This window comes from Diprion similis, chromosome 6 (assembly GCF_021155765.1).
Source record: "Diprion similis isolate iyDipSimi1 chromosome 6, iyDipSimi1.1, whole genome shotgun sequence".
NCBI lineage: Eukaryota > Metazoa > Arthropoda > Insecta > Hymenoptera > Diprionidae > Diprion > Diprion similis.
Genome location: NC_060110.1, coordinates 3,085,280 through 3,108,979, shown reverse-complemented (window position 1 = coordinate 3,108,979; position 23,700 = coordinate 3,085,280). Strand labels below are relative to the sequence as shown.

The 23,700-nt window shown below is 35.8% G+C and overlaps 3 protein-coding genes across 4 annotated transcripts; 2 read left to right on the top strand and 1 right to left on the bottom strand.

Moving 5' to 3' along the window:
- The first annotated feature begins 1,222 nt into the window (after positions 1 to 1,222).
- Positions 1,223 to 4,467, top strand: LOC124406811. The gene is made up of 2 exons (XM_046882423.1): positions 1,223 to 3,590; positions 4,320 to 4,467. Exons 1-2 carry the CDS (start codon positions 1,489 to 1,491, stop codon positions 4,465 to 4,467), a joined length of 2,250 nt encoding a protein of 749 aa, XP_046738379.1. The 5' UTR covers positions 1,223 to 1,488.
- Positions 4,468 to 4,536: 69 nt separating this feature from the next.
- Positions 4,537 to 8,967, top strand: LOC124406468. Its single transcript, XM_046881894.1, has 4 exons — positions 4,537 to 4,551; positions 4,597 to 4,862; positions 5,277 to 5,771; positions 5,882 to 8,967. The coding sequence occupies exons 1-4, from the start codon at positions 4,537 to 4,539 to the stop codon at positions 8,844 to 8,846; spliced, it is 3,741 nt and encodes a 1,246-aa protein (XP_046737850.1). The 3' UTR covers positions 8,847 to 8,967.
- A 996-nt stretch (positions 8,968 to 9,963) lies between these two features.
- Positions 9,964 to 23,130, bottom strand: LOC124407324 (hemocyte protein-glutamine gamma-glutamyltransferase-like). Of its 2 annotated transcripts, none has more exons than XM_046883358.1 (8): positions 22,998 to 23,130; positions 13,665 to 14,146; positions 13,357 to 13,583; positions 12,557 to 13,158; positions 12,356 to 12,453; positions 11,957 to 12,247; positions 11,723 to 11,883; positions 9,964 to 10,756 (listed from the first exon to the last, which is right to left on the bottom strand). In XM_046883358.1, the coding sequence occupies exons 2-8, from the start codon at positions 14,137 to 14,139 to the stop codon at positions 10,475 to 10,477; spliced, it is 2,136 nt and encodes a 711-aa protein (XP_046739314.1). In that variant the 5' UTR covers positions 14,140 to 14,146; positions 22,998 to 23,130; the 3' UTR covers positions 9,964 to 10,474. The 2 variants fall into 2 exon arrangements, with proteins under 2 accessions (XP_046739314.1, XP_046739313.1); XM_046883357.1 differs by having other exon boundaries at positions 13,665 to 14,213; positions 22,989 to 23,127.
- Positions 23,131 to 23,700: the final 570 nt, after the last annotated feature.

Below are 23,700 nucleotides of genomic sequence, written 5' to 3'. Positions count from 1 at the left end.
TCGTAATAATTTCTTCAATGTTATCAACAGTATTATTATTTTTATTACTGTTGCAATTGTTTTTATTGTCAACATTATTGCAATTTATATCGTTATTATCATTGCTTTTACTATTATAATTATTATTACCTGTTGCTGTTGATCTCTCACTTCCTCATATAATCATTACAGATTGGTTTTTGATAGTTCCACTGAAATCGAGGTTACTTAATTTCTTTTTTATATCTTAATACGCGTATTACTTTACAAATATTTTTTAACAATCGAGCCCAATTTAAATCAAATTTGAATCCTACGCTTATACATATAGTGACCCTGAACGGATTTTGGGTTTAAGGATTTTCAAACTGGAAGGTAATATTCTACATATACAGGAAGTTTTCCTTCGTCAATGCGTCTCTCCGAGCGTGAATAAGAAGGCATTTTTATAAGGAGTAATGAACAGGACCTGCCAATCGCGAGTTAAAAATCAAACGTAACGTAGTTGTTCATAATTTTGCGGATCGATTATTGATATGATTAAGGTGTACGACGCGTCTACACATACCTAGAGCTCAGACCTGTTATTTCTAAAAAAAAAAAAAAAAAAAAAACCAAACGAAGCTACTGACAGACCAATAATAGTAATTGTGTAACTTGTGTATAGGCAATACACAGAAACAGAATAAAATTATGGAACTGAGTTGCCTGCCTTGTTTTTTTCTCTACGCTACCTAAAGGAATTCTAATTTCCTTTTTACTTAACCCGCATTAAAAATAATCACATTTTTCATAAATATCCGTTTTTTTCACTCGAGAATGATTAATGAAATATTAGGTATGAACATATTACACCAAAATTGAAAAAATCACTACAGGTGTCACTGTTCTATGCGTACATTACGATATTTTTATAATATTACAAAAACCTGATTATAAAAGTTGGAAAAAGATAAAATATCACAGTGTAGTGTTTCTGTAATGTTTCTACATATAATATCATTGTTGAAATTTATTCATTAAGTGTCCCTATTTTTGGAAAAAAATGTTCGTGTTTTTTCCTCAAGACAAAAAATCGAATTTTACTTCCCGAGGAATTATTTAGATCATTTTGCCGATTTATATCTTGCATGACTCTCCATGAGCGTGTTTTGAGATCTGAGATTATATGTTCTGCATATAATTAGTTGTTAATAATTTAGATGAAACTACTCAAAGATGTTCGGAAACAGGAAAAAATCAATATGATTTTCGTGGTAATCAAGGAAAAATCTATGTTACCCGTTCAAAGGTATTCACCGTGTAGAATATTGGCAACGAATTCAAACGCATAGTTCAATTGTTTAATAACAAATGTTGCTGTAGTTTCGATCTGCAGCCGTCACTCGCTTGATGACCTTCAGTTACAAAATTATGACATATTTTGAAAAAATGACATAGTCATTAATGTTAAAAGTACTCCTTGTTTTCTACGTACTCGTGTTATCTCTTTAAAAATTAACCTTACAAATGAATTTAAAGTGTAAATTAAACTCAATGCGTGCTACACCAGCGCGTTTTCAACAACCTCAAGGATTACTAAATACTTCTGAAAATGCTGCCGCAGGTGATGCACCGCACGGCCAAATATCATCTGATCTACAATTTGATTCGTCGAGAGAAATACTTTCTATGGATACTTCGTTGATGCAAATAGTATCTAAAGACGACACAGAAGCAAAGAGCAGGTCTGGTGATCCTTCTACTTGTCCAATTAACAATCAGTCTTGGAGTGATGCAGTGGAAGCAGTTCATTCTGCCAGTGAAAAAGACTCCCCTTCTATCAAAACGATACTACCCGAAGTGTTTGAGAGCATTCTTGCCAAAGAAGCAAGGTCTGTCTCAGTTGATTACGTAGCAGATAATCAGAAGTATTATAAAAGTCTCCTCAGCAACGAGCGATGTGGCTTAGATGATTCTAAATCAATGAACATGATGATGCTGGATGAAAAGGGCAACGAACATTCTGGAATTCCTGGAAGAAATAGTAACGGATATACCAATGTGGAAAAAATTCTATCTCCAAATCATAAGATTTCAATGTTCTCTGCTGAGATTTGGACAGAAAAAGAACTTCCAATTGAGGCCTGTATTTACCCTGAACCAAAAATGATCGACAAGACGTACCTTGACAACAACAGAACAACGAATGAGTTTAATGGCTTTATAGGGTGCAACACTGAGTCCAGTGACGTACCACTGATACAGATGGATTTCGACCAAGAAGTATTCGGGCGAAGTACCATGATCAGTCCACCTTTGTCTGCTAGAAAGAGCAGAACGTCATCACCGGGTCGAAGAACCATTAATTTTGATGGCGAAATATGGCCTGTATGCTCAAACTTGATACCCAGTGGAAAAGAGTTGTCGTTTTTTACATTAGGAGATAAATCTGTGTCATCAACAATTTTAAACGAAAACAATGAACGAGCAGACACTTCTCTCGTTTTTAGTGGATGTACAGGTAGACAAGAAGCATCGTCGAGATCCAGGACAGATCAGTTAGTCCTGGAAGATAGTTCAAAGAATGAGAAGCTAATGGAACCAACCCATGAAATCGAGTATCAGAACTTCAGCGTGAATTCAGCTGAAACCCCACAGAGACATCATCATGATAAGCGCAATTGTTGCAACATCAACTCAGGCATAAGTAGACCAGACCAAACAGTGAATAAGAATTCCACGGACGTGACTCTAAATTTACAGCCACCCGTCGAAGAGTGGGGTAAACAAAGATCAGAATTAGTTGAGCAGAGGAAGCAGAAGATGAGAAAATGTGTATTAAATAATTCAGAGGCATGTGGAATAAGAAATTCGCAGAAGAATGCGTTAACTGAGAGTAAGAATGAACCAGAGAATATCGATCTGGAACATGTTTCGAAAGAAGAAAGAATCGATTCTTTATTTTGTGAAAAAATATCGCCTGCTGTAAAATGCAGAGTAAAAACATCCTCGCATAAAAATAAGAGTGAGAATTTAGGACTTACAACGAGCTACAGCATTTGTACAAGTGCCGACCAGACCACCTTTGGTCGGACCAATACTTATAAACTTTTTGAGCAACCGGAAAATTATAAAAGGCCGATAATTTCGTTACCAGTTTCCAAATTACCAGCTACAGAACTGAGAAATGTCAGCGGGAGCGTTAAGACACAAGGCTTTGTAGAGGACCGGGAAAACGTGAAGATATCTCATCTCAGAAAGTGTGGTAAACGAAACGATTCTCCAAAGAACATACTAGTAACACAGCAGGCCAAAAGTCTCACAGATGCAGTCAACGATGAAAGCCAAGACAAAGTCGAATTAGTTTTTCGCAATACCAGTTTAGTACCAGATTCTTTGAGCATCGGAAGCTTCGATCAGGAAATTGATCGGTTAGCTGATCAAATTTCTCAACAAGTCAAGATGGACCCAGCATTGAGTGATGTGGTTGATACTTTGGCAAAAATAAAAATGATCGTAGAGGCTAACCATCACACGATAGAAAGACTGCAGTACCGACATCAAAATGTTCTGATTCCGTGTTTGACGCCTTTGGATACTGGAAAATCATTAGCCAAGGCACTGACCAGGTTACGGATTAATGATTATGAGTAACAACCGCAAGTCTTATATCATTTGTGTATCGCTTTATCTTTTTTGCAATCACTCATTAGCGAGCGGTCACTTATAATTAAACCAACAATAAGGGTGAGAAAATGGCCTCAATAGAAAACACTCAATTTCACTAGCAAAAATGTTTTTCCAATAAACTCTGTAATTTTTAGATATTCTCAGCAATATTTGGAGAAAATGTAGAATTTATTGGAAAATTGTAAGTCGAATGATCCGCAAATTATTCTTTCAATTTCTCCGCACTTCTCGGCAAACATTTCACAGAATATTTCCGAAATTCTTTGATTTTTACCGAAAAATCTCCAAACACTCTAAACTTTATTGAAGTAAATTGGTACTGCAAGAATTATTTTATTTTCTCTTCAATTTTGTACTTTTTCATACAATTGTCGAATAGTCTCTGGAAATTCTTTTATGACATTTAGATACTGACGGACTATCTGTGACTGTATTTCTCCGCCAAATTTCTCCCAGTTTATCTGAATTTTTTTACATTACTCTTCAAATTTCCGATAACTGTAACTATTCCGACAAAGTTTCTGACGTTAGAAAGATTTTTGCCAGGATTTTCAGTTTTCAAACTCAATTTCGAATGCTAGCACCGCTTTTTAAATCTTAGTCCGAATGTTGAGAGTTCAATCTTAGGAGACACACATATACTTATATATATATATTATCTATTTCAGATGCAGAAATTATATTCGGAAGAATGGTGAGAGCTGTGAAGCTATTAACACCGTTAACAAATTATTGAAAAGTCCAGTACAGCACTTAAAGCATTCGGTGGAACGGCAGAAACTGGCACTGGCAAATTTAGGCGAGAAAATTTTTTAGCAGTATTAATTTATTTAGTATTCTAAAGTTCAATCAACTCACAACTTCTGTATATATATAACCCGTAACATGTATAAGTATTTGGTTCTAGGATGAATTAGATTCACCTCTAAACTGTTCTTATTCTAGCGTTTCTTTACCACAGAAAAATGTTCTACGGATCTGTGCCGTGAGAGCCATTCGAAGAAATTAAATCAGGAATATTTCTTACTTGCTAAACAATTACAAAGTGCGAATTCAAACGAAGCCAATCACGTAAAATATTTAATCACAAATATTCTCGTCATAACCGAGAAAATTATACCCAAGTTAAACGGAAGAAAAGTGGAAGAAAAATCGACAGCTGCAGGAAACTACTCGCCCAAAAGTGTGACAAACTTCAGTAAAACAGACAGGTTGGTTAGAAAAAGCTTTACGTGCACACGCTTTATTAAACAATCATATATAGAGGAAGAGTATAGAAGATGATAAATCTATTGGAGTCATCTCAGATTTATAACAAAGTGTCATAGGATCTGCTTTGTAGAAGGTCTTACTAAGCTATTTTACTCAGGGAGCAAGTTTTTTTGAACGAAACTCTAGATCGAACCAAAACTAGAACAGATCAAATCGCGTTTTTCGATCATGCTGGTTCATCTGGATATCAAATGATGAAATCGCTGTTTTACATATAATTCTTCCAATAATCGACATCGTTTTCACACACAACACATTGGAGAAACATACTCAAATGTATATCTTTACCAACACCATGTAGTGAATACGTAGAAAATATATATCCGGATTTTAAGATTTGCATCAATTTTCAGATCTTTCGTCGCTAGCCCTTTCAACAAGTCGAGCAAGACTTCAAAAGATCTGATAATTGGACTAACACAATCGAACAGAGTAGTGGAACCTCTTGGTAACGCAGAACTCAAGAGAGCCATTGAGCCATACGAATCGACGTCCGGAAACCCAATAGCAGAGATAGATCAAGGTTTACAAAACCACAGAAATTATGAAGCAATTACTGCATTTGAGACTTTGAAATTACCTATTTCAAATTCTGCATGTACTAAGAAGTCGATAAACCGCTGTAAAGCGATGCTCCGTAATTCCACTGTCAATAACTCGACGAACAATTCTAGATCAGTTGTATGTCCGCAGACTGTTATAAAAAATCAGAAGCTACCCATAAAAAAATATTGTGGTAACGGCATTGTTCAGTCGAGCATAAGCGATGCTTTGAACAATGAGAGAGTTTATTCACTGCCATTGTCCTCTCTAAAAAGAAAGAAGAACACTACTAGTGAACATGCAAGGTATGCACAAAATATGATTAAACGAGTATTCCGACTCCTAAAGTCACGAATCATGTGCTTTTACTTTGGTATGCTTTGAGGCGTAAGGGATTTCGTTTTTCTTTTTGCAGAAACAAAAAGTTACAATTGCCGGTCACATCAATGCCCAATACTGTCAAAAATCCCGCAAACGTAGTAACGAAGTCTGTAATAAAACCGTACGATACAACTTCACTTGTTAAGATGAAATCTTCCCCAACAAGAGAGCTGGGAACTGAAAAGTCAGAGATGGTGTTTGTGAATAGAAGCAATGTCCAACCGACAGCTGAAGTCAGCAAGTCCAAGGCAAGGAAACCAAGATCAAAATCGAAGACACGGACTAGAACTTTGAACAAGATTGGAAGAGTCAGAGTTACCGAAGTTCCATTGGAACACACCATTGATTATGCACCACTAACCGAGTCAAGGGTACCAATCAATCAAGATTTGCCATTACCTAAGAAAACATCTTCACCGAAGCATATTATTCAACTGCTTGAGGAATTAATCAAGTATTCAAACCATGAAACTTCAATCCCTAGTATCTATTCTGTCCCAGTTATCGCTCGACGTAACGGCCATGTGGAAGATACAAAAAATAGTATTTCTAATCTTGCACCTTCAAAAGTAAGACCGGAGACCAATATAAGATCTAATTCACAGCCCTCTGAGTTTACCATTGGCGACGACGAGGTTAAAGAATCGACAAAGGCTTACAGCGAAACTAATTCGAATGATGTTACGACAGGATACAGTAGAACCTCAATATTAAACATAGGATGCAGAGCACACTTGAGTGGGGATCCTAATTCAATGAGTTGCTTGTCTTCTAAATATTGCCAAGTCTCATCGACCTCACTTGCGAGTTACGAAATGTCAGAAGAGATTATTTCAAATCAAATTTCAGACTCCATATTGACGTCCGACGGTTCTCAGAAAGTTTTAAATGATTCCAACGAATACTTCGATATCGGAGAAAATACTCGACAAATTTCAAACAACCGCATCCAACGATTCTGTGAAGATGAAAATATAACAGTAAATAGTGATGTTATACCTAAAAAGAAATTTGTCAACAAACATGCTAGGGCTTTGGATATGCTTAAGAAAATTCTCAGCGATCATGGTGTGAGCAATGAACGTTTAAGCAGAGCCGAAAACAAGTCAAGGGACCGATGGGGATTTGATTCAATTAGAAAAGAATTGTCTGTGACGAAATCCTTAGATGCAAACCTCATAAATCAAGGAAATTCCGATAAAATAGTTAGCAGAATATCATCTTCTGACAGGAATTTTTCACGACTGCTCGTTAGTAAACTTGCTACATTATCTGAATCAGAAAGTGATCTTCATTACATGGAAGTTGCCACCATGACTTCCGTGAAGGATTTGGACGTAAAAACAAACGATAATACTAAGTTAAGTAGAATTGAATCCATCTTTACTAATAAAAAAGATGCAGATTTGAGTGAATTTGTGATAGTTGAAAATTCAACACAATTTGATATTATTTCAAAATCCGATAAGTCTTTGGGTGATCTGACGATGTCTGACACCTTGGTGTCTGGTGCTTTGCAAAGTACAAACACTTCGGTAGACAGTTCTGCGGCATCATATACTTCACCATCTACGTTCCATTCGCCAAGTACCATCCTAAAGGTAGTTACGCCAAAGATAAATGAGTTCTTAGAATATGAATTATCGAATGACATCATTGAAGCTTTCAGATTAGCTTCGATCAGAACCGCTAATTTATACGCCGCTATTGATCTATTAAAAAAAAATGTACCATCTGATAGTAAAACAAAGTCACATTCTCTAGCTATTCAAAATACTGATGATATTCCTACACGCATTCCCACCAATATAAATACGTCAGCAGTTATCGAAACTTTATGTAATGCCAATCGTACGGTGCCAGATCATATTCAAAACTCAAGTAAAGATTGCAGTTCTGACATCGGTAATAGATCGTTCATTCAAACAGGTAATTCGAAGACCATTCGAACAAAAATAAGCGAGCAGATAATGGCTACCGAAAAACCGGAAATTGATACTGAATATTCAGCGGTGACAAAAGTGCCGGAAAAAACTTTGAGCACCGTAAAAGTAGCTAAGGAACATACAACGAATGGTAAATTACAAACGACATATAACCATCACTTAGTTGATTCTACTCAGCCTGAAACGATCCCAAAAACCTGGACAAATAAACAACCCAAAGCAACAAAATTGGCTGGTGTGACCATTGATAGAAAAGCAATCGCGGAACCACAAGGCAGCAATCTGGGGCAATGTAGTACCTTCAAAGGAAAATCTATTCCGTCTGCAGAGATTCCTTCGGAACCATATTGTTTCGTGAAAGAAGCTAGTCAACTAGGTGTGAATGATAGATCTATAACTAACAAGTGCCTTGAAACGTTACACTTTGCCGGAAAAGCCTCAAATACGGGATCGAGACATTCGGACACCGAGTCCAAGCCGAAATGTTCGTTTCCAAACGCTAACACGACGTCGAAAACTGTAACGAAGGTTCAAGATTCAATTCCTGGATCTCGTATCAAAACTTTGTTAGAGAAAAATTTGCAGCATTTCAGTATAGCCTGTAATTCGATAGACGATGAAATGGTTTGCGAAAGTGAAGAAGATGACCGTTTCATCGAGTCAAGTAATGATGACGAATCGATCAGCACAAATTATTCCGATACAGCCACTTCGACAGCCTGCATATATTCGGCCAATTGCTACGTAATTCCAGAAGTTACGTGTGTTTTAGACGATCTATTGAACGAAGTTGTAAAAATCTGCGATCTTCTGTCATCAAAGGACCAAAACTCCGTGAACACCAAGTCAATTCAATGCTGTGATCTGAAAAAATCTCAACGAAAATCGAAAGTCTTCAAGTGCGGAAGACGCTCGGTGCTTTGTGAAAAATCTTGGAGTGCTGTTAGCGGTGCAATCGTGTCCAGAGAACGTATTCTATATCTCATTTACGCAGTCATCTGTTCATTTGTATTTTTCGGTCTGCATTTTTCAGTCTATTGTGAGCTTCAGTAATGGTTTAATCAGCGTTCTCCAAGCTCCTATATTTTATTTACCAAGAAGGAATTCTTGGAGGCTTGACGATGCAAATTCCAGACGTAACTGCAGTTGCCTATCTGCCAACGAGGCGTCGATCGCATCGTTAACCCTCAAGGAATCCTCCTGGTGTAATGTTATTTTTGTACACTAATAGATTATTTTGTCCTCTTACAGCAATAAATATAAATGTGTCAGGGATTTTAAAACACTCACGCGTTGAATGCTTTATCGGAATACGTATGGTAATGCTATTCGCTTTAACTTTTACTGGTTCATTAGCAAACTGGCCGATATCGTCCAATGCTTGCATCTAGTTGTTGATACTTACAATAAATGAATGAATGTGATGAACGCTTTCACTTTACGAGCACGCAACTGTATTAGGCAAAACAAAAATACAAAATTCTCTGTATTGGTTGCCTTATGCGGTGGTTAACTTATGAAAAAATTAACTGAAAATATTAACCAAAGTCTCACAAACAGTGTCCGGCTGGTGAGATAACTTTAGAGGACACGTTAATGAAACGCCAAACATTTTTGATAAACGTGAAATCTCTATAAAATTTGATAAAGTAACAATATCAAAATCAAGATAATAGATTACGACTATTTACTACATGTGAAACAGTCTGGTAATTTGTGGTAATTTATGGTATGGTAAATGACTACAAATGACTGTCCGAATTTCAGATAATCTTAAAGTTGCGAAGGACGATTTATTATAGAAAATTTATTTAGAATACGTGCAGACACAGATTGAACAAAGAATATAGAATCTGAATTGGTCCCTGTAAAAACCGGACTAATTCGCCTATGCGATAATCTGGTTAGGGATAGTAAAAACAGTTATGTAATTATCTATCGTAAGAACTGAATGAAATGCTGAAAAATATTACGACGAGTACCTATTTCAAGGCTCCTTTGTTCTTGCCACTCCATAGCGGATTATGCCTATGGATTTTGATGTAGATTCAATTTCCAGAAGCCGTGATCAACTTGCAGATGCCTTAATCTTTTACTTAAACTATGGAATACGAGCGTGACAGATTGCCCATTATAAATAGGTATCATCCTGACACTATATTGTTATATCCTGAATACTACCCCATTTATTCTGAGTGTGTCATAGAAGTATAAAATGTTACAAAAATCAAGTAATAAGAACTATACTAATATGAATGGAATTAGTGGAAATAGCTACATATTTAAAGAGCTAACATAAGTATGATCTGCGCTATGTACTACTATTTAATCGCAAAAATTAAGTTTCAATTACGCAATTTCTATGAGGATAGTATCATATCCTCTTACAGGATCAAAATTATGGCACGATTCGGTTTCCTAAAAATGAAACTCGAATATTTATACTGTACTTACTGAAATTGTTTATAAAAATAATCTGTCCCCTACCGTACAAAATTCCTGACTATGGGACACTGCAATTGTCGTAAGTAGTGACTTCTCAACAATCTGCCAAAATGTAGAAGCAATATAATATTCGCAGTCTATTGTTTTCGGCGAAGAAATTTTAGAGTGATAATACAATGCAGAAAAAGTTTCTTAATTCTAATACTTAATTTATGGTCTGAATACTGAGTAAATATTCAATCCTCGAATACTTCAACCGACTGTGAGCCTGTGACGTCAACGAGTTGCTTGGATGTGAAAGTAGCGATGATCGTTTGTTTCCCAGCCTTCTGCGGGATTAATTGATGTTCCACATGCACAAGCTCACCTGGAGCAACGTCTCTGAACATCAATGTCTTGTTTCTCGCCAATCCTGGACCAGCGTAGTTGAATTTACACTCTGTCAAGGTCTTCTGCAGCGGGTTTGTAAAACTCAACGAAATTGCTGCTGGCTTTCCAACTGAAAGCTCGTCTTGAATCTACAAAAGTTCATCAATGACATAATATTATGTATTATATATTTTATATTATAATAAGTAAAATATACACAGTTTGAATTGCTAAGACAGAATGTTATAGTTTAATGCGCATGCGCTACAATCCGCGCGAGAGCAATTATTTGCCATCGCAGCGAATTGATGACGGTTGGTCAACCTGGCAAACAGCTGCTCTTGGATCGTAGCGCATGCGCATAAAACTTGAGCAGACGACGGATCATTCTGTCGTTAGCAATTCACACTGTACATCCAAAACTGATGATTCATACAAAGTGTGAGTTCGTAAACCTACGCACGGTGAACAATTTAACTTCAACAACCTATACTGCGACATGTCAGGAAACTGAATACCCAAATGCGCATGCGCAAAATCGAGGGATTCTATTAGTAAATTCAACTTAGTCGTACCCACTTTTCTGGGAATCTATTTATCAGATTAGCCAAGTCTGTTACGACCAGACGCGAGTATCAATTCGCAGACGTCTCGAGGTTGTGTTGCACTAAGATTTTGAGCTAGCTAAAATGTGGCGGGTCTACATTTGAATGAACATAACCCTGAACTGCTCAAACGTATGGAAGGGTTGCGTCTGTGCGCAACGAGACAGAGTTGGTCAACCTGTCTAAACAGATAAAAAACTTAACGCATGATTCAATTTCGTGAGATTATCACGGTACAATTCTGTAAGGATATGGCATCGAATAGAGCCTCGACTATAGAGCCACGTCTGATAGATCGTAAATATTGTTAATCCGGTTTTCAAATACAAATAACTATAGTATCATTGGACTACTTTCCGTTCGTTTTTCCAATCAAAGCGAATTTGGTGATACGGCTCACGGAAATTCTGAAAGTCCTTTTTTCCTTAGTATAATAATTAGTTTTATATGTCATGTGTATTACTCCATTCTGTTTCGAACAGTCCGCACTAAAATTGAGGTCCACGTTACCTTAATGGTAATAGTTGGTTTCAAAACCTGGAAATCGTCTTCTTCTGCCCACGTTTGTCTTGTCTCTTTAACTGTAGCGATAGCATACAACTTCATGATGGCATACTCAACCAACTTATCCAGGTAGTCATCGACAGTTACAGTTAATTTCAATTGTTCCGCTGTGAAATAAGTACTACCGTAAAAATTCTTTCAATAATGTCAGATAGGTGAGAATTCAAATGTCAAACTTACTGCCACCGGGCTGAACGGTAAATTCGCCAGTTGCCCTTTTCACCAAATTGGCTTTTACTCCGGTATAGAAGACACTTCCGGCTGACAAAATCGCACTGATATTGCGTGGTTGGGTAGACTTGTTTTTAATGCGAACTGTCACGGCAAAAGGCTTTCCGATGTCGACTCTGTCGATCTCAACGAGATCAAATTCAACGTCTTCCTTAGCTGGATCTGGAATTGCGTAAAACTTCTTTGCCCTCTCCGTACCACGGACCGCCCTGTACAGAGTTAAGCGCTCCGCATCGCTACCTATAAGTGTTTCCACGAAATAAACTATTAATCACGCTGATCCGAAATTTGAATTACGAAATTGAATGAGACGAAGTACTTTCAGTGATTCGTGCATTGATATCTTACCTTCCTTGGCTTTGTAATCTTTAGTGATATCTTGTCTGTCTTTGTCACCGTTTGGGTCAAAAATATACGGTTGCTTGGTCAGAATCATACGTCCAATGCTGTAATTAAAAAAAATTATAAGTCAAGTTCGCTGTCAAGGTAACTCAATATACAAATTGAAATGTAAATGAATAAATAATATCGATAATGCACACTACGTACTGGTACTTGTTGCAGTCTATTTTACTCCAACCGAAATCACTTTCGCTATCTTCCTTCCACCGCATTAAGTCAGCGTTGACGGAAGCTAGCATGAATGGAACATCGTAATTGTATCCAACGGCACCTTGCCTGATTGCTTCAACAGAAGTTGGTCCACATTGATAAAATCCATCCGAAGTTTCCTGAGGCGTAGCATCAATCGCCTGCCAACCACCGTATCCTTTGGGAAGATCTGGTCTGGCCATCCACACGTCATTCCACACGTGGTAATTCCAAATTGAATCTTCGCCCAGGGGGTTCTCCGGATCGTATTCGAGCTCTTCATTATCAGCGTTATAATAACGATCAACGGACAAAGAGGCATTTGCATCGTGTGCAGAGACCATATTCGAGATGACCCTTGAAGGTATACCCAAAGCCCGACAAATGGTCGTCACTACTCCGGCAAAGACCCAACATTGTCCGTAGTTGACCGCTTCTCCAGTTTGGAAAAATTGCTCCAGGATTGGTACGCTGCCAGTCCATGCAGCGGGGGCAGTTCCATCGGAGTACTCTCCGTCCCATCGACCAGTAAGAACACCTTTATCATCGTTTGAATTAACCTGAGAATAGAAAATACTCGTTTACAGATTATGAACGCCATCGTACGTGAATTGTATGCAAACACGTTTTTGCGTGAAACAGTATTCGTTTTTGTGAGTGTGCTGACAACAATTCAACCTGGATCTACAGATCGTGAGTTAGATTTATCAAACCAAAAAATTCGTACAATACGCATAGCTTTTAAATCGATTACTTACAATTCTCGATATAGCTCTAGTCATTTTAATGGGATCTCCACGAGACATTGTCTTGATTCCCGATCTTTCAAGCAACATTTGACAAGCCGGAAGAACGCAGGCATCGAATTGACCGAAAACCCATTCTCTGCCACGACAGCTTCCCAAAGCACCAACCCAGACCTTTCCAGTGTCGTTTGTCACGTATTCGTCCAACAGTCTTTGATTTTCCATGTAGACAAGGTCCTCTGTGGATAAGTGAAAAATCTGGCTAATCTTATGCATCAAAAGAGAATTCAACGCTAGTCACATTGTCTTCTTGCACCTACCTTTTACCCATGGATTAAACAAGACATAAATATCTTTTCCGAGATCAAAGGTGTTGGGCGCTTTCTTACTCCCCAACGTCGTTGTTTCTATATTCATTTGCCAAATGCCAACTGGACTGTCAATGGGGCTTCGAACTTCGACGGATAAATCCTCCGCGTTGGAACCAACCATACGTACATCCCAGGATTCTAAATCATGTAGATAAGTATCTCTGTTGGTGACAGTGTTGACTCCTCTGGTTCCCTTTATCACATTAGGATTTGGACCAAAGCTGAACAACAAACGAACGATGTCCGTCGAGTCGACGTATGGTCGGTTGAAACGAACAGCCAAATTGAAGGGCTGCCCTCGTCGGAGAACCGGCGTTGGTGGCTCCAGATGTACAAGTTCGTAATTTCCTGTGTGATGCGTCACTGCATTTTCCTTCTCGTACAGGAAAACAGAGTCCACAACCAATGGCTCAGTAGACGTCATCTTGGAAACCCAAATTCTACGTAAGTATTGGTCACCGGTAGGCTATGGTTATAATTTCACTACCAATTACCTTCCTGAAAAAGAAAAATACGCAAGAGTTAGTCACGATCCTAGATACAATTTCTTCAAAGAATCTTCCACGGAGATTTGATATTAAGAATTTTTTTTCGAAGTCACAAAAACTTAGTGGAATTACTGCAAAATCATTCACTAGTCCTTGTCTGCCAGCATATTACTTGTGAAATTTCAGCGTGAGATCTGAAATGAGATCCACACAGACCGTACAAATTTGAGAACTGACATCAGTCTTAATGTCCGCTACACGAAATCAGAAAAACTGTGAAAGAATATGCGAAGCAGCTTTTAGAATTATGGAAAATGAGGCACAAAAATGAAATTTATACGTACATCATAAAATTAACAAAAAATTTACCGGACAGTGTTTATACGTGAAAGAGAGAATCTGGTTTTTTCCGAAGATATAATAACAAAATAATGTAAGCACTTCCAACACAGCCAATCTTTTAACCTTGACGTGATGCGTCTTGCTGTACCAGCTGGCTTACATCTACAACCCGCCTAAATTATTTATCGAACTTTTTAACTACGCAGTCTTTGTACGAAACGTATGGCGTGAAAAAAAAATTTAAAGCAATCAAGTACCGGTTTTTACAATTTTTAATGGTAAATACCTGTGATATTACAAACCTAAAATATTTTGTCTGTGAAATTGCTGTCAACCAAACGAAAATTCTTCACGGGAATATCTACCGACCTTCAAAGTCAAATATACGTTTAAATACTGATGATGAATTACGTTACGTAAAACCGATTAGAATGTACGACTTTTTGGTGGATAACCATTGAGCGGATCATTGAATGAATGACCTGAACGATAAAAACAATTAACCAGACGAGTGAAATGTGTGACTATTTTCTGAAAAATTATTGGCCACTCTCAACTTCACCCACTTCTATTTTTCAAATATACCCAAATGAATGAACTTATTAAAAATTTTTTTTTTTTTTTTGCTATGCTCGTTAATATTCGAGTTAATATTGATTCTATACTATTTATAAATTACTGTTTGAATAGTTACCACGTTTTCAAATGTTCGCTTTTTGTACCGTAGAAATTCTTTCAAACATATTTCATAAAGGAAACAAGATTTTTGAAGCTCAAACATTCTACGAAGAAGATAGATAACAAGCATAAGAACTTGAAAAGGACGCAGATTTTTCATCAATTTTTAAGTTCAATTAAATTAATCAGTTAAATTCTACATGCACGCACCGCCGAGTGATTTTCGCAGCCTAAAGTTTCAGAATCGAAACGGTGTTTAACAAATACTTGATGTCAAAATTATTCCGTCAGCAAAAATATTAGGCATGAAATAACTATATTATTACACAATTTATTTGATGTATTTAACATTATTAACAAAAAGTTACTATTCTTTATATGCGTCAGATGGATTCGAACTTTGATCAATATGGTTTTCGTTAGACACATTTGTAATTTTATTCCTACTCTAGACTAATTTTCGGAGCTCGTAGGGCGTTAAACGTTTAACGCCAAATAAAATGACAGCTACAGTAGCTCAAATATAATCTCACCTTCACAAATTTTAATCATTTGTATTCGTTTACATGTATTGAAAAAAAAAATGGGTTTGGTTGTCTAAATAGATTTCATACTTAATCACGATTATATTTCTGAGCTTTACCCTCTACAGTAATGACAGATTGACGATTAAAAACTAACTTTCATTGCACAAACTAGCAATGGCAAATATCTCACAGAAATTTTTAAAGCTTGAAACACTGTTTTGCGACGAAGATCTAACTTATCAAAGTTTAGTAATATATGAAGTGAGAAGACTATCCGAAGCTCAGCCGATTCTTCTCACGCACAGTGATTAACTCTGTACCTTTACATAAAGTACAAAGTCGAAGATTACTAAACTATAGATATTAGCTACGTGTGAGCGATCCATTACCCAACTAGCGAAACAGGAAAACTCGGGGACCGGTTTTATTCCTCTTTTTTTTCCGTCTTCTTCTTAACAATATATTTCACCTCGTGTAATTGTTTGTGTTTGTGCGAGTCCTTGACTTGTTCCAGTACATGGACGGTATATCCCAAGTTGGACACTAGCCACAAAAAACTTGTCTGTTGTTTTTTAGATTTGTCTTACAAAAATGCGGTAACAAATATTTGTGTATACACTAGTCTGATGCTCTACTGTTTATCAAAAATATCAATCTACAGTCTAGGAACAACTAGCATCCATTTAGGAACAGGAAAAGATTGAGCATTCAAAACTGCAGAATAAGTTGTAAACCGATTAGCAATTTTATACCATATCTTGCAAAATTTTGAATACTCCAAATTTTGATTGAGCGCAGACTAATTCCCCGGACAACACAAAATTTAAAGGTTATCTACGTGCCATTTTCTAGCGCCTAAAAAATATCTTCACGCCTGATAGAGGTCAGAAAATGGTGCATAAGACATCCTTTAGACGACTTTTTGATAACTTCAAGTTTTGTGCTGTCTGGGTATTTGCGGTCGGTTAAGACCGATGGTCTTACAATTAGACCATCTTAGACCAAAAATTTACATTATTTATCTGCTTGATTGATATGCTTACAAGATGGCGGACTCGGAGCTTTTATATGGAAATTAAGTGGAAGACCCCCAGACTGGAGATTTTCAGAATGTCGACCATTGGAGTTCCTAGTTACGAAGACCCATCGGTATGTACTTATGCGTAACTAGTTTCGTATTCATTTGAAAAAACAATTACCATAGCAGTATACGCACGAGCCAGGCGTTTTTTACTTTTCGTTTTCTGTTTGATGGTTCAACAGTGTATGTCAATAATTCTCAGTAAAATAAACATTGTTTTATTTGCAAAATACTAGACTCAGGTATTATCAGGTGTACTCAGGTAACATATAGATATGTCGAAAAGGTGGTTGATGCAAAAATGCGATAAAGCTTATAGAATTAAATTTTCGCAGCATGTCATGAATTCTCCATACATCATCCATGTTAGTTTTTAACTAACAATAACGTATTTATTGCTAAATCACAAGTTGATTGTCTGTAAATTATTGGACCAACTGTATGGATGATTTTGTTTAAAAAAAAGTATAGTAATGCTTTTCGTTAACAGGCAGTTTACAGTTCAACTTGAATGTTTGAAAATATTTTTCTGTATAACAAGGACTTTTTAAATTATAGGTATTCAATTTAATTAATTCAATTTCACTTTTTAATCCATTGGTTTGGTATATTTTTTAACTGCTTTTATCTCCCATACATATGTAAGAGCCGCCAGTTTTATTACTCACTGGTCTTCACTTGTCCGTTAAAATACATGAGATTCAAAAATCGGTAGGTAATATACTATAAGTACGTTGATGTTGCATATCTATAGTTACTCGGAACCAGGAACTAAAAAACAATTACTTTCATTTTCACCAAAGCAAGAAAAGTTACTTGATTGAATGAAAAAAAAACAATGAAAACAACTCAAAACAAGTTTTGAATCCAGCTGAATCCAGTTTTGGGATCCCGAAATTTTAATATAAAACACTAGCTTGCAATAACGATAGCATTTTGAATTTAAATTACCACAAGAAGTATCCAATAAAAAAAACAGTCAATGCTTCAATGGTATTGTCAGAAGAATTAGAAAGAGACGTTCGCAGATCTGTAGTATCCGGAAAAACAAGTCCTTAGAAAACTTCCACGATGATATTGAAAATAGCTGAATGAAAAAATCCAAAATCACAATTTCTTATTCAAATTATGAGCATGAAAAATTGTCATATCCTGTTTTCCTTGACCGTATGCTTCTGTTGAAAAAAAATCATACGACTCGAAGGACTTCGACACAGTTCATTCGATGTTTATAGAAAATTTTATAAAAATTGCTATAAAATAAATAAAAGAATGCAATAGAAAACAATCTCATGAAAAAAAAATAGAAATTTCATGACAAAATATAACAAATTACAACTCTTGTGTCCCAATGATTTTTTTTTTTTCTTTTGTTTTTTGTAGCATATATTTTCCAAGGTACGTTTACTGTAAAAAATACAGCATTTAGCAAACGGTTAGGTTTGAAAAACTTATTGTAATATAATTCATTCATTCACTGAAAAATTTTTCGGTTATGTTGCTATAAATGTGTAAATTTTTAAAGAATTGCACGAGGTCATCGAAAATAAGTTCTTGATTTCACTAACAATGGCCTTTATATCGCCGTACTCACAATCAGCTACCTTCATACTTGTGCCAATTACCCTTATGCCCTATCAAATTGCTCGTTATGGTCTTAAGATAATACCTTTGGGCAGTAGTCTTCAGAATTCCTTACTTAATGCAAACATTCACAATTCCTTCCCAGTGTAAGATGTGAGCAAACAAATATTCTAAAATGTGTGTAAACTACGTTTCTATATTTATCTTTTAAAAACTACACGTGACTTTATACTGAAAGCGAAAGACCAGCATTTTGTCTTCGAAAGTGTTTCTAACTTGGTCTTCACACGTGAATGGAAAGTCCTTAGTCCATTACCATTGCATGGCCTTGACCTCATATGTTTGTTTCCAGTGAACCTGCAGTTTATTGTCATATCAAACAAGATCTTTAACAAACAATGAATAAAAGAGGGAGTGCTAATCGTAAGTTCTTATTCAATCGTTTCTCAATGTCAAGAGCGTCAGTTACCTAACATCAGGAAACACCTGGTTGTTTTTATATTTTACAACATTTTAAGGCAGTCTCAGACTAATTCCAAATACTGTACTTTACATAAACCGTTTATATGTTATTAATCGGAACACAATTCCTTCGGTGAAAAATAATAGAAAGGATTATAATCATAAGCATATCCAGGCAATGAAGTACACAAATATTTATCGCCTTTCAGCCACAAGCCTGAGTACCTTTTGCAGTTCACGTTATTACCATATTCATTGCTTTGCCCAGAAATGGACTTCGCATATCTACTATAGGCACAAGTTACGCTCATTAAACTGAACTTTGAATAAACTTTCAACTAAATCACGGAAACTATACCGTCAAACCTACCAGGAGTGATTGTGAGTTTAACTTGACTATGTTTGGAACAAGAGTAGCTTATGGAGACATACCCTATCGAGTGTGGCAAGATGGAGACGTTATTGTTATTATTATGGTTACTAATTATTATTAGAGGAATATATTTATATATCGAGAATTTTGCGTAAAGTGAGCCACCTCCAGACCTCAAAATCTTTCGATTTATTTCTCTTTTATAGATTTCTAACTGCATTTAGGAGTATGGTCCCTGGTTTTTTTTCAAAATTTTTCAAAGTTTGGTGGTTTAGGGGCCATTCGTTGATTACGTAAGGACGATTTTAGCCATTTTTAACCCCCTACCCCCATGTAAGAACACATAAGATTTCTTGGACTCCCCCTCCCACTTCTTACGTAAGATTTTACCCATAGTTTTCCTTTATAGTTAAATGTCGTTAAAAGCTGAGGATCAGTTGTACGAATGCTTATAATTTGAAATAAATTGAAGATTTTTATTTTATAAAAGATGATTCTTTTAACAGTGTTCATCTATAAGCTTCAAAGTGTGTAAGTATGAACACATTCAATGTATAAACGTGATCATATTCAATGTTTTGAATTATTATTATATTAACGAGTTACAATCGCGTGTTTTAAGAGAAAAATCAGTATTTTATGTGCGATCATAAGCATAAATTTATACAATACTTGTGTACAGTGGCGTAACAATAGGGTGGCAGGACGGGCAAAATGCTACGGGCCCCCAGCCCGAAGGGGCCCCCGGCCGTCGGCACAGGAGAATCACAACATTTAGTAAAATTTATTAGTTTTATCTTCAATTAATTTAAGTTATCTACGTGCTTACACAAATTAAACAAAAAATGTATCAAAATTACAATGCATTTGTTGGTAAAGATATCACCCAGTCAGTTTGAGAACGTATCCGATAGATAAGAAATTCCTATCTATTCTATCCATCGAACATTCCGTGGCCTGATATTTGAACTTTGATGATGTCATTAATACTTTTGCTCAACAGAAAGCCCGAAAAAAGGAATTTTTATTATAAACATTATGTACCTAAACAAAAATTGTGATTTGAATCCAGTACGATCTTCAAATTAAAATTTATTACAAAATCCACTAATTATAATTACGTTTTATGTACCTACTTCACGTACTGATTCATTATAAAATGAAAAAAAAACTTTAACGTTGGTTGACCTTCTTTATATTGGATGGAAGAGGGCCCCATCCGATTCATTTGCCACGGGCCTTGAACGGTATAGTTACGCCACTGCTTGTGTACAACGATAAGCTTTTTTTGTGTTATGCTGATTTGGTATCGGGGAAGAAACTGGAAAAGTCCACTTACAAAAAGGTTAAGAATGCCATTAATATGCTCACTCAAACCTGAATCGGCAATCAGAATATTTATTTGGATACGCATGTTTTTACTATATTGCAGGTGAATATTTACATATATACATATATATATATGTAATGTAAAAGTAACAAAATCTGAAAATTTACAACAAGTTCAACTTTAACCGTGAATAACTTTTGAAGAAGTGAATTAATCGAAAAATTATAACAGACCTTTTTTGTAGAGCATTCAATTTCCTATAAGAATTTGTCTTTTTTATTGCTGTGTCTTAACTTGTTCAAGAAAAAAAAAAATAATTGTAAAAAGTGGCAAATTCCCATGTAATTTAAATGGAAAATGTATTGTCTTTAAGGCAAGGTTTAATATGAATATTAAAGGCTTAAATTGTTCTGATATTTTTTCTATTCGACGATAAACTAAAAATTTACCGCGTATCGCAAGAAAAATAATCAAATTGGTAAATAACGGACACCCTAATATAAATACATAAAATTAGCTTAGTTTTTTCAAACTCAATTGCGTGTCAGTTGCCATAAAACTCAAAAGTGAAATAAGTAAATAAAATATCTTTAAGAACGCTTATTTTTTTTACAAAACTTCGGTTATACCTACATATTACAGATTGAAATAAACTATGAGAAAAAAAAACGAATGACATTTTGTATTTTGTAATTAGAGTGAAAAAATATAAATCACACTTGTAATTTATAATTAATTTCCGGGTTTGCAATTCTTGAAAATAATCGATATGTTTATTCGATTCAATTATAATTTTTCAACATAATCAATCACTGCATTAAGTTTAGAAATGATGTTCGAGTATCCACAAAAATATAGAGCTATTAGTGAGTTAATTGCGTCTGAATTACAAAACGAAAATGCAATTTGCATTTCCGTAAGTGACTTCAATTAAATGTAATCTATATTTTACTATCTTAAACTTAACTTATATCGTCTCACCAACAAATAACATTTGTAAATTATAAACTAGAAATTGTTGGAAAAATTAGACTCAACTAATTACAATTTTGCCCATAACTGTGACAAATCAACCTTATAAACAAATTATAAAATAAGCTTGTATTTGAGAAAACTATTTTGTCTTTTAGGTAGGCGCGTTATATCTTTCAACATAGATAATGAATTATTCATTTCGAGCAACAATTTATGTTGAATCTTCGATACAACACCAGACGTAGTCTTTCATTGCCCTTACTATGGCTCGAGAGATGTCGTCGTCGAAGAATTGTGAAACGCCCAGTCGCGTATCCGTGTTTGATTCACCTGACCATGTTACCAACGCATTGCGTAAGACCGGAGCTGATTTTAAGTCGTAGCAATTCCTGAGGCCTGATCAGCCCAGAATCAGTATCAGACATTCAACATCAGTCGACAACTTTGTCGACAAGGTCAGATTGCATTCTGCGATGGTATCGTGAACAATAAATCATCACTGCATTTCGGATGATGCTCTAATTCTATTGAATGTGAATCACCATTTAAAACCATTACACAGACTTCCGTGCCTGGCATTTCAAAATACACACACGTGACACGCATGCTTGATAAGTCATCGAAAGCGAAGAGGCAATGCCGGTAACTTTCTGTTATTAATACTGATCAGTTTCGATGTCAAAAAGCTCGCGTGATGTTTTGATAAACGTTGATACTAATTTAGTACTTTTATGTGCAGTTACGTAGGATTGTATAAACGAATGAAATGCTGTATTTCTCAACAAGTTAAAGCGATGTTAAACATATTCCATTCCATCGCTATTAAAACGGTACACAAGATGTTATTCCGAACTAAACATTCCACCGAAGCACAGCGTATACTTGATCCGACCTGAGCTGCTTTTCAAATGTCTACACCTTACTGGTTACATGCTAGACTCATTGACTTTTCAAGAATCACAACGATCATTTAAGGACAGAAAAAAAAAAAAAATGCTGCTCGCGGTGAGTACGTAATATCAATGGTATGTCGGGCAAATGTGATGTGGATGGAAAGGATCATCGATGAAACAATTTCCTCGGGCAAAGAACAGACTCATAAGTTACAGGTACTGAACAAGAACTTATGAAATACTTCAATTTATTCTATCTGACGATTTAAGAACATTTTTTCGATCAAGAATTATCAACGTAAAACTGGTTCTACACAAGCAATGGAAACTCACATTTCACCGCTGAATTGATAGTTAATGAACAATCTTTTCATCTTTCACGTAATGAGACAATGAGACTATCCATTGCTATGTTGAAACGGTCATATTAAATAAAAATTTGGAAGATATCTGAAGATTTTTTGCAGTAAAAATACATCGCTGTAATTTATCGTTATCGTATTTAATAAAAAAAAAAAAAAAAAAAAATTGTTTACCAACCTTGTTTGAGATTCTTCGTTCGACGCCTGAAGAAAAAGACAGGAATTTTCAGTGTCACGCTAGCAAGATACGTAAATGTTTAAATCTTTGTTTTCTCGGATGAATTTGTTGTATTCGAATGTTTGCCGCAATCTCACTGCCGTTTGGGGACGCGAACAGCCTTTTATACTAGTTGCAACTTCCTTCCATTTAACCGCAACATCCCCACTATACTGTTTGTCGACAATCTGTACCTGCAATTCCATTCCGTGCAGTTATAGTAGCATATAGATCGTGGCATAAAATCAAGCAATGTCCCAAGATTCAAGGACGACGATATGGTTTGGCTCTCTATTTAGCTAATTGTTGATTATGTTGAATTTCCGAGTAAACTGAATCAGTCTTTGGCATTATGGTTAACGATTCCCAGCTGACACATGCATACAATGACGTCATAATTTACAACTTGCATTAAGTCTGGCATATCATATACATACCTATAAAATATTGATACTGATTCAATAATTACGGTGTCTGAATGTTGAAGATTTTCTGGGGGACCATAAAATCTTTAATCAATTTACATAGAATTGAACACCATTTTTCAACAATGCATGTCCTGGTTTCATTTTTACAGCGCTTCGATTTACTCTCATCACGTTTTCATGCCGTCTGGTAACAAAATTCTGACACGAAGTTGGCCATTTGGGATCATAATTACTTATGGTTTTGT

Excerpts from the sequence above, each read along its gene's own strand:
- LOC124406468 (XM_046881894.1), top strand. Across the intron at positions 4,863-5,276 it reads AACTTCAGTAAAACAGACAG|ATCTTTCGTCGCTAGCCCTT; the intron begins GTTGGTTAGAAA and ends ATCAATTTTCAG. Across the intron at positions 5,772-5,881 it reads ACTACTAGTGAACATGCAAG|AAACAAAAAGTTACAATTGC; the intron begins GTATGCACAAAA and ends TTCTTTTTGCAG.
- LOC124406811 (XM_046882423.1), top strand. The coding sequence starts at position 1,489 with ATGAATTTAAAGTGTAAATTAAACTCAATGCGTGCTACACCAGCGCGT. Across the intron at positions 3,591-4,319 it reads TTAGCCAAGGCACTGACCAG|ATGCAGAAATTATATTCGGA; the intron begins GTTACGGATTAA and ends TATCTATTTCAG.
- LOC124407324 (XM_046883358.1), bottom strand. The coding sequence starts at position 14,139 with ATGACGTCTACTGAGCCATTGGTTGTGGACTCTGTTTTCCTGTACGAG. Across the intron at positions 13,584-13,664 it reads GTTTAATCCATGGGTAAAAG|AGGACCTTGTCTACATGGAA; the intron begins GTAGGTGCAAGA and ends ACTTATCCACAG. Across the intron at positions 13,159-13,356 it reads CTAGAGCTATATCGAGAATT|GTTAATTCAAACGATGATAA; the intron begins GTAAGTAATCGA and ends TTCTATTCTCAG.